Here is a 13,414-nt window from a genome sequence, read left to right on the forward strand (position 1 = left end):
TCTCTCTTCCAATGGAAGCTGCTATTTTATAGATTTCTCACTGGCTTAGGCAGCTGGGAGCATTTTGTATGCAGTGAAGGCATCACTTAAAGTTGCTAGGAGCTGAACTCAACACTTAAGGTGACCTCTTCCAGTCTCAAGTTTTAAAAAAGACCCACATGCAGCAAACAAGAGCATAAAACAAAGAAAACCACAAAACAGCCAGCACAGGCTCCCCTAGACACAGGGTATACATGCAAATTTATTTTTGCTGCTTTCATGCCATAACTATCCCATCTGGAAAGAGTAAACCAAACGTAACCTTCCAGCCAGCTGGAACACAGCCACAATTGGTCCTCCAACATCTCCTAAGGACAGGAGAAGCTGGAGAATGCAACTATCTGAATGTTTAATACTTGTTCAGAGACACCTATATATAATACTGCCAACAAGGTAACAAACCACCCTGCAAAACAGACAACAATTTACTCCAGCCTCACAAGCCACAGCGCAGTAGGTAGCAAATGCAGCCGATGAAGTGCAAGGGTCACACGCTTAATACTGGGCCCACTCACCCTAAGTTCAGCGAAAAATGTAAATACCAACACGCAAAGGCTAGGTTTTGAGCTCAATTTTCTGCAGTCAGTCATTCTTACAACTAGCCACCAGCCCCACAGAGATGATAAGCGTTTAACAAGTCACACGACACAAAATGAAAGTGTTTTCACGTCTCACAGCCCGCTGCAGTTTCAACGTTAGACCTGCAGTGTTTTGGCTATCTATGAGGTTGAAGTTTGTATTTGTGCTGAATAGAAAAGAAATAAAAAAACCCAAACCCCATGAAACAGGGCTACACAACTCAAATACAAGGACACAAATAAAAAACCTACAAACCAAAGAAAAAGACCATACTACTATACTCCTAATTTTGAAACGCAGGATGCTGGCTACAGCCCACTCATCAGCAGCTCCATCCTCAGCCCAGAAAGACATACTTTCCCCTCCCTTTTATAAAGACACCCAGCAAAAGCTGCTGCTTTAAGCTCCAGCACAGAACCCCACACCTATTAAGCACTACTGCTTTCACCACAAACTTACATTCCTCAAGCAGCGGATGTCCTCCTCAACAGTACCTCCAACACAACTACTGGCCATAGCACCTCCCCACTTGGCCCAGCTGTGGTTTTCACATCAAGCTTCAAATTAGCTACTTGGCTACAGCTGTGGCAAGGTAACAAGGTCCCTTATTAACCTTTCCAAAGTCTACTTCAGGTGTCGCTTGTTTTAGTTTGTTTGTTTTTTTTTAAATCAGCCAGTTGTAGTGCTCCTTTGCAGGGCAGCTAGCCTTAAAAGTGTGTTTAATCCCATTCTTAAGAATTAACTCAATGCTAATAAAGCCCCTTGTGCCCTGCTGTCCAGGTGGGATAACAGAATCCCCTCCTGAAGGACTTCAGTCCCTGCCCTGTTTTTTCCATCAACAAAATGTAAATTTATCAAAGTGAAGTCTCTCAACAAAACTATTCAGTGAGGAGGCTCATCTGACAGAACCCCTGAGCCAGGTATTGAAACTTACTGAGTTCCCTGACAGCCTCCATGTCCCCTCTTCCCAGCGTGACCGCCAGCCTGCCACTGCCTTCATCAGCTTACTCATCGTCAGGTGCCAAGACTGGAGTATCTTGGGAAGGAAAAGTCTCAAACTGATCTTCTGTTTCATTGGCTCCTTGTGAGGTCACTAAGCAGAATTTCATTTCAGCATTATCAAATTGAACTACTTTGAGCACTTCAGTTATTTTCTTCTTGTCCTGTGTCATTTTCCCCTTGGGAGTAAAATCCCTTTGTGCCAGATTGCAAAGCTCCTGAATGCCTCCACAACACAAAGTTGCTGCTCTCCACTCCCAAACCAGCCAGAGGAGCAGGCTGCACGAAATAATCAATGTCTGAATGTGATTGGCACACAAATGAGGAACTCAAGTGATAATAAGGATATGGAGAAAGACATTTCTTTTGCTGAATTTTCAGCCCCAGTAAGACCTTTTTTTTCTCTCCTTGAAAGTCCACATCAGAAATTGGTCCATTCTGTCCATCATTTAGGAATAATTTAGGACTTCTTGTTGATGCTAATAAAAATGTCATACAACAGCATCTAGAATAAACACTGTATATCTCCAGACAGTCAACAAATGAGTGGTTTGGCTCATCACCTCTCAGTTTGACTGCAGTGCCTAGGCACAAAGCTTTCAACACACAGGATCCTCTAGCTGGTACGGAAAACTGTAACACTTATCTTGGGTTATATCACAGCCCCAGACGTACCCTACTTGTTCTCCATGCCTCTTCTGGCTCCTCAGGCAGTGCCATGTCCAGTTTACAGCTTGTTTTTACATTTACATTCAAATAAGCCTGGGCACAAGACATCTAAAAGGCTGTTCAGCTTCAATAGTGCAGTGCGTTCAGCTATCTGTCATAAGGGAAAAGGTATCTGGGAGGAAACAACCATCCTCAGTGGCCAGGCCAGGACTGCGGAACAAACCCACTGAGAAGGAAGATCTTCATAAGCACATACACACAGAGATAGGTAAAATACTAATGCCATAAAATGGCAAAGGCAGAGAACTGCATTCAGTGCATGTATTACATTTCTTTGTCCTTGCCTCTTTTTATGTCACAGCATAAATGCTCAGCTGTTCATATTCCAAAACAAAAAATATCCACTGCAAACACTTGTCTCAAAAGAAAGACCACAAAGAGTAGCATACACCGGAGTTACTCACCACACCGCTGAACAGAGGCAGTTCAGTCTCTCACACCACATGTCCATGACAGGCCCCTGCGCTGTTCCCATGCAGGACACGAGTACAGGGCACTTGGTCTCTGGAGACGAGTTAGGAGGGGCTTTCTTACAGCCATCTATTGTGAGAAGTTAATTTTCATTTGCCCCACAAGCCATGATTAAGATTCCTCATCATGATGACAAGAATTATGGCAGTCTTTCTGTGTATGGCCTCTTACACCTGTTGTGGTAGCAACATAAACCACACTACACCTCTCTTCTCACCCTCCCCTTTCTTTCCCTTTCCTTTCCCTTTCCTTCACCTTTCCCTTTCCGCATTTTTTGGAGCTGAAGCAGTGAATTTACTCCAGCAACAAAGCTTATCTGTGGCAACACAGGCTGCTGTAGGGAGATTGGCTCCATTTCACACACACTGACACACACACACACACACACACACACACACACACACACCAGCTTCCAACACTCCATCAGGCTGAGAACACTTCTGGGCAGCTACCACTGAAGTTTCTTCCAAACATGAGTTTAATTTGTGTTGTACATGACATAAGCCCCCAACAGGAGCTGACCTGCTAGCGTCTAGCTTATTTGTAGCTGAATAAGCAAAACAACCTTTTGCTTTCTACCTATTAGGTCAGCGACGTTGATTTCCCCTGACTGCAACGGCTGCAGATCCTTACACACAGAAAAGGGTGAACTGGAAGTATACAAGTAGTTCAGGGAGCTGTTGTGTGCCATGGGAAGCAGAAATTCGGGGTCACTTTCCCTTTTCAGGTTTGCATGGTTGGCTAGTCCTGCACTGAGACCCTGGTTCCTATCTGTCCACAGCTATTCGCGTTTTCTCAAGACACATTATCCAGGGTCAAGAGAGATGAGTAATCAAGTCAAAGGAATGCACTAGGACTTGTGAAGGTGACATTTGAAATATCAGCAGAAGAAGAGAGTGTCGCAACTCTTTTTCATGTTCAGAGGTCTGCTCCTTTTAGCTTCAAGTCTTTGGTCCGTTTGCTGTTGTCACAGTCATTACTGTCATTAGCAGTTTCTGTGCTCTGAGGATGAAGGTGGCACTAAGTGGCCTGAAACAGATTCTAGACCATGGGCTTGGCCATGAACTGCCCCATCCAAAGCACAAGGTACCCAAGACACAATCCTCACCCAGCCCTACACTGTGACTGGACTCCACAAGAGTCATGTCCTCCTGGACAAGAGGCTGTAGGTTCATACTCCAGCAAGCACCTGAGGCAGCAACATCAGAAGGACTCCCATCCACATGCACCCTTCAACTCCAGAGCTTTGTGTTCTCCAGATGGAAAGAACAGACCTGAGGCAGAGTCAGGGAGATCCCCTCAGAGGTGCCAGAAGGTCTCACTGAAAGCAATGTCCTAGTGCCTGCAGCAGGTATTAGATACTGTCAAGCACGTCAGACACCCTCCATTAAGCATCTCTTAATAAAAGTCTTCAAAGTACATTAGTATTAGAAAGGCACCAAAGAAACCCTTAATCATGATAGCAACTATTAGTTTGGGCCAGGGCAGTGAAATTATATGCTGCTCTTCAGACACAGTCTGCCTCTATACTTAGAAAATGTCAATTAATTTATGGACAGGGAGCTTTTATCCCTCTCCTGACAACTGGCACGTCCTCTCCCCATTTCAGTTTGTTGGCTCACTTTCTTATGTGAAAGTCAGCAGAAAAGGGGCATGCAGATCACCCTGGGAAGCTCTTGGTCAGACAGGGAGAACAGAAACTGCTTTTAATTGTCCAGGAGAGTGTCTAAGCTTGACCTCAGCAGCCAACCTTGGCCTGGGGAACTCAGGGGAGCTGTAAGACACATGGTTACGAGGCAGATGAAATTTTCCTTAGCGCTGGGGGACTAGCTTCAGTTAAAGAAGATGGCCATCCTATAAAATCTGTAGCATTTCTGGCATTTTGACATTAGAGAGGGTAACCCAGAACACTCGCTCAGGATTAGGAGAGCAGACTTCGTGCACATCCCTCTCATGTTCACACACTCTCACCAAGGGCAGCTGCTCCCGTCCGTTCATCCGAGTTACCCTTGTATGAGCAGACACACAGGGAATGCCTCTCCCATGGACAGCCTGTCTCACTGTGTCTTTTCCTTTCACAAATCTGGAGGAACCATAGATTGTCACAATATGGGCTTGTTCAGCACTGAAAGGGAGTTGGCTCTGGCCTCCTTTCCCCTTAATCCTCTGCAGCAGTTACCATGCTGCCACCAGCCCTCACAGCCTCTGCAGCTGAACATCACTTCTGCAGCCGCGGGGTTCACACTAGAGGTCCTGACACTTCACACACAGCTGACAATTGCTGTGACAGAGGGATGCAAGGATAGGCATCTGCTCATGTTATGAGATAGCTGTAAGCTACAGAGCTAAAGATTAGCAACAGCTCCTTGAGAAATAACGCCAACAAGGATGGCCATAGCTTGGGAATGTAGGCCTAGACATGGTTTGGTTTTGAGAATGATTTTAGTACATGCTTGCCAGTTTTCAGCATTTTCAGCACTACCTGCATGTCTCTGCTCCCTGCTCCCACTCTGCAGGATTACAGGGTGAACATCTTCCTGCGACAGCAGTGGAATGACCCACGGTTGGCGTACAACGAATACCCTGATGACTCCCTGGACCTGGACCCCTCTATGCTGGACTCCATCTGGAAGCCTGACTTGTTCTTTGCTAATGAGAAAGGGGCACATTTCCATGAGATTACAACAGACAACAAGCTTCTGAGGATCTCCAGAAATGGCAACGTCCTCTACAGCATCAGGTGAGGTAACTCAATGGGAAGACTCCACCAAGGTAGGGGTGGGCAGAGCTAAACTCCCACTGTGCAAGCCTAAAAAGAGAAAGTGAAGGCTTTGAACATGCTGTTGGATAAAAGAAATTGAGGTGGGGTTTTTTTTTAGGGAGTTCATACAATTAGCAGTGTCATAGCAATGTGGTGGGAATAGATCTCTGGAGGTCTCCCATGCAACCTCATCCTGATGATTGACAACAGATCAGGTCAGGTGTGGCTTTGGCCAAATCAAAATACCCCACAGATGGTGCCCATGACTTCTGTGGGCAGCCTGTGCCAGTGTTTCATCCTCCTTCTGGGGCAGATTCCTTCACGCAAAAAGCACTGAAAAGTGAAACACAGCCTTATTTCCCTGACAAATATTGTTTGTTTGGGGTTTTTTAATTAAATTCAGCTACACAAGCTAAAAGAAAGAAAGAGGTCCCTAAGCACCTCCTTCATCTGCACCTTTATATCCAACATTAACCTGTGCTTAAGAGCAGCAAGGTGCAGTTCCCTGTTTGCATGTCTAAGCATGTCCTTATGGGAGCAGAGTTATGTGCTGTAAGCGAAGAGGTCTTTCTCCAGCCACCTCAAGAAGAGGTTGGCAGAAGTATGGAATCCTTCTGAGAAAGCACCACCAGCTACCTGAGCTTCAAGTCCTAATTTTACATTAGTAGCTTCCCTTTGACAGAAAACACAAGAAACACCATTATTTTTCATCATCTTTAAATAAGAAGACACCCATCCCAAAGGACTGGGCAGCCTGGCAGTACTCTGTCCCACACCAATGAAGAGCCAGAGAGAGAGATAAGTTTTCCTGTGCCCCATGCCCCCCTCTAGAAGTCAGGATCTTGAGAAGGACGGTGCTTCTGAAAGGCACTGAGATCGCACACCATGGGCTGGGCTGCCCCTGGGACAGCAGAGGCCACTGCACAGCTAAGGGTACTTCCATACCCCCAGGCACCCCTGCCTTCAAGACCTGCTAAGACAAAGCTACACCAGGAAATGTATTTTCAGAAAGTTTCATTTGGAGAAGGGAGGGAAAAAACTTGAGTGAAAAGGAGAGTCTGGGAACTGCCTCCTTACATCAGTAGCTGAATCTGCTGGAGCAGAAGGATGTCGGTACTTCAGCCACATGGTCACCACTTGCAGGTGCTTCCACAACAGGTAGTAAAGGAATAACCAGGAAGGTGTTAGTCAAAGCATATTGAGACAGAGGGTTGGTCTGGGAAGGAGTCTAGCTCATCTCTAGCTTTCTCAGTCCAAGGACTTCTGCTCCTCACTAGTAGATTCCTTAACATCCCTACTGTAAAATTACTTGAGATATTATACTAGCACAAGCCTAAAACTAGCTGCACTATGTGGAAACTAGTAGAAGTCCATGAAAACCATGTTTTGAAAGCTGCAGCATTTCCTGACAAGAGATTAGGGAAACTGCTAAACAGAGCTCCGTGGTTTTGCCTCCGCATAACTATTCCCATTTATCCCTTTATCACTAGCCGCAAGAATCCATCAGTGAAGCTGAACTAATTGTACTGAATTTCCCACAGGAAATCAGTCCAATCCTCCACCTTCACTTCCAAGCCCATCTACGCTTTATTTTAAACCAATGGCATAAAGATCAAACTTCATGAGCTTAAAGAGGGAAATTTAACTCTATCTCACAGACTTTTCCACCTCATGTATAATGTAAATTTGCATAAGGTACACACACCCCATCTCACACTGCAGCTCCCAGTGGTAGCCATGGGGAAGAAAAAGCAGCACAGAGCTGTAAAACAGAAAATGAACAGCTTAATGCTGCAATGTAGACAGCATCCATCAAACATCAAGGTGGTTCCAGCCCAAGGACCGGCGCCCTCATGACTGAAACAGTACGAGAATTGCCATGCTTGTTGGCTGAACATGGAAACCTCACATTTCTTAATTTCTAAAAAAAAGGCAGGTAATAAAACTGCCACCAGCAACCTGGCAGAGAGCATGGCACAGAGTCCCGTTCCAGGTGTGTTTGCAGGAGCACAGACAGGGAATACTGGGTCACCCCAGCCCTGGGGCTGCTCAGCAAAACAGAGCAAAGACTCAGCAGGGGACATGGAGCAAGGTGGCTGAGCTGATCACCTTTTTCCAGGCAAAAGTTGAAAACACTTCAGTTCTTGTTTTCTAAAAAGAACTTTCCTCTCTCCCTCATCTCCAAATGAAAATGTTGGTTTCTTTTTAAGAACATTTTCCTATGAAAATCAAAAAGAAAGAGGACATTCGTGATGGAAGGGCACAATGCAAATGCGAAGAGTTTCCAAAAGGAGTAATAGTCTTTCCCTTTTTAAAAAAAGTTTCCATCTAAAGTCTCTGCCATTTTGTAACTGGCTCTTTGCTACAACTATTTGCAACAGTCAGACTTGAATCAAGGCACTTACAATAAGGTGGACTTTGTCCCGTGGACCCAAGACTCAGCCCATTCACCCAAAATCACCTTTGAGGATTTCACTCTCTGATCCTTTCTCAGCATGCACTTGTCCAGCGTTTGCTCAGCATCTCGTGACCTCGTTGTAGCCACAGTCACCCCTGTTTCACATCTGGCAGATACTTCCAGTACATTCTTCTCAAGGGACTTGTCTGAAGATGTAGTTGAAGGCTTGTCTTTCTGATTGATCAGAGATGGAGTTCCCTGCCAGAGATGCAATGAGAAAAATAAAGTGGGTAAAGGCTAGTGGTGATGCTTTTCTAGTAAGGTGTTTGTTTAAACACAGAAAATGCAGTTGCTTTCATTAAGAGGAAGCTTGAACAGGTCGATTCTTTCTACTGCCACATCTTCTGTCCCAACATGCCTCTAAACTCACGCAGATATCTTCTTCCAACATAAGGAAGTTAAAAAATATCTTTCCCTCCTGCTAAGTCTCTTGTAGGTCTGATGATAGAAAATTTCAATTCCTGTCCCCCAGGAAATTCCACTATTTCTACACAAAGGCAAAAAGCTGAAAAACCTAAACACTTCAGGGAACAGCATTTTCAGTATTACCAAACCCCATAACACAAGTCTAGCTATGTGAAACAAATCATTTCATATCAGCTTGTTGAACCAAGCAAATATTTTGAGCATAGATCATGGTTTAGTGCAGCACAGCAATACACCCCAGAAAATGCAGTCTGCACCTAGTGGGAAATGGAGCTTGAGAGACAAAAGCAGAGGTGTCAAGAGGCACAGCAGGAATTCAGGAAGAGACACAGGTTCGTATTGACTTACCACAGGGCATTTTTCCTGCAGAAAATCCTGCCAAAGTCTCTCTTTTCCCCCACAGCAACATGTGATCTTGACCAAATTTCAGATTTTTTTCTGACAGAGAACTATTCTGTTTAAAGGGTTCCAATCTCTAGAAATGCATCTGGGGGGTCCAGAGAATGGGTTTGGGCTTGCTGCTAATCCAGATTGTTGCAAACCTGAGGCAAGAATTGGAGACCAAAGTGGCAAAACTGTCTGGTGTGGGAACTCTTTGTTCTGCACAGTCCAAAACAACATGGCAATGAAACACCATCTGCAGCAGGTGACTCTGCTGGGAACTGTATCACAGACACAAATGCTCGGCATTTCTGATGCTTTCCAACCCCACAGGCAGGAAGGAGGTGAACGATCAGCTGTTCCCGCAGCACACCCGTCTGTCTCGGGCAAGGTATCAGCCTGTTTACAACACTGGATGTCCAAGAGGGTTCATCCCTTCACCATTACCACAAACTGTTTGGCATTCTCCTGTACTGTCTTCTCTCCTCAGGATCACGCTGACTCTGGCCTGCCCCATGGACCTGAAGAACTTCCCCATGGACGTACAGACGTGCATCATGCAGTTAGAAAGCTGTGAGTTGTGAGCTCATCTCCATTTTGGAGAGGAGATGATGTCTTTTCCCTCTCCCCTGCCATCTCCCTCCCCAGCTGCAACCCATTCCCTGTTCAGCCTTCACTGAAGGCTTGCTCAAGAACCACCTGCTCAGGATTTTCCATTCATTCAGCACACATGACATTTCCTAGAGAAGCCAAACCTTAAAAGATCCCACAAGAGGAGCCCTGGCTTGCTTGTATTTGCATTGGCCTTTCACTTTGAAGGAGAAAGGTGAAAGTGCTTTCAGCTGCAAATGGGATTTTTTCTCTCTGGATGAACATTTGCCCCTTGTACATCTTGCTTATCCCAAAGGAGGGAAAGATGATGAGCAGCTTCTTTCAGAAAAAGAGGTCAGGTCTGAAAAAAGCAGCAAACAGCTCAACAAGCCAAATTCAAGAAAAGTGATTTATTGCAGACAATTCATTGCACACCACCACAGCTCCAGCACAGGTCATTACCCTAGCTTTTATCACATGCACAAGCAGTTTTGCCTCAATCTAAATCCCATTCATTACAGCATTGCCAAGAAAGGCCAGGATAAGCCCCTGCCTCCAAGCATAGCTCTGTTCTACAAGTCCAGATCAGTATTTAATATGTTTCACGTGGTATTTCTCCCCTCCTCTCAACAGTTGGTTATACAATGAATGATCTCATATTTGAGTGGCAAGAAAAAGGAGCCGTGCAAGTTGCCGATGGGCTGACATTGCCTCAGTTTATCCTCAAAGAAGAAAAAGACTTGAGATACTGCACAAAGCACTACAACACAGGTCAGTGTTTACTCTGAGCTTCTGGGTTCATTAGAGAGGAATTCAGGACTACGCATTTGCCAGAGTCTCTTCCTGTCTGATGGCACTCTAATGATGCAAGCCTTGTCCTACACATCTAAGGACAACGTACATATAAATACACATAGATGTGTTGCCAGTAAATATACACATATATAGCCAATAAAAAGCTAATAGACACAAATGTGTGGAACCCTCTCATCCCCAGTAACTTCTGCATCAGTTCAAGGGTGTTTGGCCTGGACCACCTCTCCCAGCATCTTTTGTCTTTGATGCAAGGGGGCCGGTGAAATTTAAGTGACAAAGGACACACTGCCATGAGCTTTCCTTGCTATGTTGATGTTGTACATTCGTTTTTCAGAACTGGGCAGCAGCTGTTAATTTCTTTCTCTAACAAGGCTCTGGTTCTAGGCAATGCAAGGGAAGTCCCCAGACCATAGCTGAAACCAGAAGGCTCGCTGTGCCTTATCAGTAATCTTCCACGTACCTCCCATCCTTCTCAGGCAAGTTCACATGTATAGAAGCTCGTTTCCACCTGGAGCGGCAGATGGGCTATTACTTGATCCAGATGTACATCCCCAGCCTCCTTATTGTCATTCTGTCCTGGATCTCCTTCTGGATCAATATGGATGCTGCACCTGCTCGTGTTGGCCTGGGGATCACCACAGTGCTCACTATGACCACGCAGAGCTCTGGTTCCCGAGCATCACTGCCCAAGGTAGGGAGCACACCTTCACAGAGGGGCAAGATACTCACTTTTCTGGGGACAGTACATAAGTTAGTCACCACACAGATCCTCTTGCTCAACACAAGAGGCATTCTGTTGCCATTGCACTATTCCAATTTAAGGGCAAGCAGAACAAATTGCAGTCCCCTCCTGTAAAAATTTCAGTAGAGTTTCTATGACTAGCAGCAAAACTTCCTCTAAGATTCAGCACTCATCCCAAGATCCACCACATCTCCGAGCAGCTGTGTACCTTACAAACCCCTGCGACAACCACACATGGATATTCACTCTACATTCAAGCTTTTTATTCACTTGACCATCATACTTTTATAATAGTACTGAATATACCTGTTATGAAGGGCTTCTGGTATTATCAGATTGCATTACTATTTTCTTTGCATATAAACCATCATGGTCAAGACCTGGATAAATTAAAAACTGTGGAATTATTGCTATTTAAGAACCCTGGAGCAGTTTCAGTGGCCTGATAAGACATTCATGTTAAATGAACTAGCTTTTCATATCCAAGAGTAGATGTCAACCATATCATGGCTTGACCAACTCCATCCAAAGACCTTGGGAGTAACATGTAAAATGCAAGCCAAAAGGCATTTGGGTAAAGAAGCCACCCCATCTCAGTCTCTCTCTCTGAATTCTAGGTATCCTATGTGAAGGCCATAGACATCTGGATGGCTGTGTGCTTGCTGTTTGTGTTCTCTGCACTTCTAGAGTATGCTGCTGTCAACTTCGTGTCTCGGCAGCACAAAGAGCTGCTCAGGTTCAGAAGGAAGAGGAGGCATCATAAGGTAATACATAAAGCATGAAGGACATGGCTGGAATCTGTCCCAGCACAACATCACTACACAGTCAGCTGAACCCAGCCACTAGCTCCCAGAGAAGTCCTCCATGTACAGTCAGATGTTAAGGAGGGTCACACACCAAAAAGCAAGGCTACCTCAATGAATTCTGTTTCTTCTAACGGTCTGCTGACCCCAGGGGTCTAGCAAGCCGGTTTTTATTAGCTAAGCCAAAAGGGTTGCTCTCCACAGAACAATTTTCACACAGCAGTATTCTGGTCTGAGTTTTTCTCTTCAGAAGACACAGCAAGGGCTGGGGGGAGGCAGGCAGGGAGGTGTGAGGGATGTCTATCACAGAACAGCATCCCCCAACAAGACAGACAGCCTACATTTGCCCGGAGGTAAGTGACACCTCTTTTGATTCTGTCATCTCCGTGTTGAAAAGCATCTGCTTCTCAGACAGACTGCAAATTCCTCTCAGAAGGAAAGAGCATTATGCTCAGCCTTAGCCTCGCTCCATGCTTACTCGCCATGACTGATGCCAATCCGGGCAGGCATGCATTACATACATACAAACATGCATATCCTGCAGCCTGGACTCTACTAGCTTTTTTTTTTTTTTTTTTTAAAGGTACCACAGCAAAGATTTCACCCCACAGGATGCACTAGAAAGAAATGTAAAGGTGATTGTGATCACAAGACCAAAGGCGCTTAAAAGTTATCCTTGATTAACTAGCAGAATCAGATAGGGGGTATCAAATTTTCAGCACCAAGCCTGAAAGACTGCCCTCAAGGTAGCATTAAAAAAACAGTGAATTTGCTAAGAAAAAAAAACCAACCCACACCATAGAATATTTTGCTGATGGGAATCTCAAGAAAGCCTCTAGGAGACCACTGAGCTCTGCCTAAAATATTCCTCTTAGGTATTTATCTACACTATATTTTTAAGAGCCCTCCATGATCCATCCCATCCAAAGACCCCCATTCCACTTCTTCACTGTCCCAGCCATTAAAAGTCTTTCCCAGGCTCTAACCCATCCTACAGCTGTCCACAGTGCGTGCCTGCAGAACTGCCACCGTGCCAGGAGGCAGTGGGGCTAAGGAGCAGGAAACCCTGCCCCTTTGTACATCTCTCTCTGCTTCACTTGTCCTACCAGCAAAACAGGACAGAATTGTTCACTTGTCCCCACCGAGTCAGGACCAGGGATGAAAAGTGTTGGATCAATGCAAAGGAAAAGAAGTAACAGATGAGACCATCAGCACCCATTGATTTTTCTCTGGCCAGAGCGAGACCCTGCCACCTCAAAATCAGCTGAGGCCGTTTTGGTTCGGAAGATGCAGTATGCTTAACAGAGCCAAAGCCAAAACCACCCAACACAGGTGCCTCATAGTGCTTTTATCTCTTCACCTGGATTCCGGCATTCTGTCTCTGGATCTGTGCTGTTGTATGCAGATGAGTCTGTTAATAAAACAATAAGGAGAAAAAAGCCACTAATATACAGATGAGTTTAAAATATATTTGACAGAGATGTTCCACTGAACACAAGGCTGCTATTACAATCCCTGCCCAATCTCACAGCAATTTAAATGGAACAAAACATAAACAAAAACAGTTGCAAAAGCAAAATGAACAAGGTTCGCAGGCTCATCAGAAAACAAGGAGCTGA

The 13,414-nt window shown here is 45.1% G+C and overlaps 1 protein-coding gene and 1 long non-coding RNA gene across 7 annotated transcripts in view; one reads left to right on the plus strand and one right to left on the minus strand.

The window, feature by feature from the left end:
* Positions 1-13,414, minus strand: part of LOC114010586 (uncharacterized) — a 196,695-nt gene that overhangs the window by 166,161 nt on the left and 17,120 nt on the right. For 3 of the 5 annotated variants that reach the window (XR_008748489.1, XR_008748487.1, XR_008748486.1), the window contains exons 2-4: positions 13,156-13,206; positions 12,593-12,628; positions 7,984-8,234 (exon numbers count right to left, since the gene is read on the minus strand). This is a non-coding gene — a long non-coding RNA (uncharacterized LOC114010586). The remainder of the gene's footprint in view (positions 1-7,983; positions 8,235-12,592; positions 12,629-13,155; positions 13,207-13,414) is intronic. The other 2 variants (XR_008748488.1, XR_003552066.2) reach the window with 2 other exon arrangements.
* Positions 1-13,414, plus strand: part of GLRA1 (glycine receptor alpha 1) — a 40,901-nt gene that overhangs the window by 24,170 nt on the left and 3,317 nt on the right. For both annotated transcript variants that reach the window (XM_013294730.3, XM_005231809.3), the window contains exons 4-8: positions 5,334-5,557; positions 9,334-9,416; positions 10,068-10,205; positions 10,727-10,941; positions 11,610-11,756. In XM_013294730.3, the coding sequence (XP_013150184.2) occupies positions 5,334-5,557; positions 9,334-9,416; positions 10,068-10,205; positions 10,727-10,941; positions 11,610-11,756 (807 nt within the window). The remainder of the gene's footprint in view (positions 1-5,333; positions 5,558-9,333; positions 9,417-10,067; positions 10,206-10,726; positions 10,942-11,609; positions 11,757-13,414) is intronic.

The sequence above is a fragment of the Falco peregrinus genome, chromosome 8 (genome assembly GCF_023634155.1).
Source record: "Falco peregrinus isolate bFalPer1 chromosome 8, bFalPer1.pri, whole genome shotgun sequence".
Lineage (NCBI taxonomy): Eukaryota > Metazoa > Chordata > Aves > Falconiformes > Falconidae > Falco > Falco peregrinus.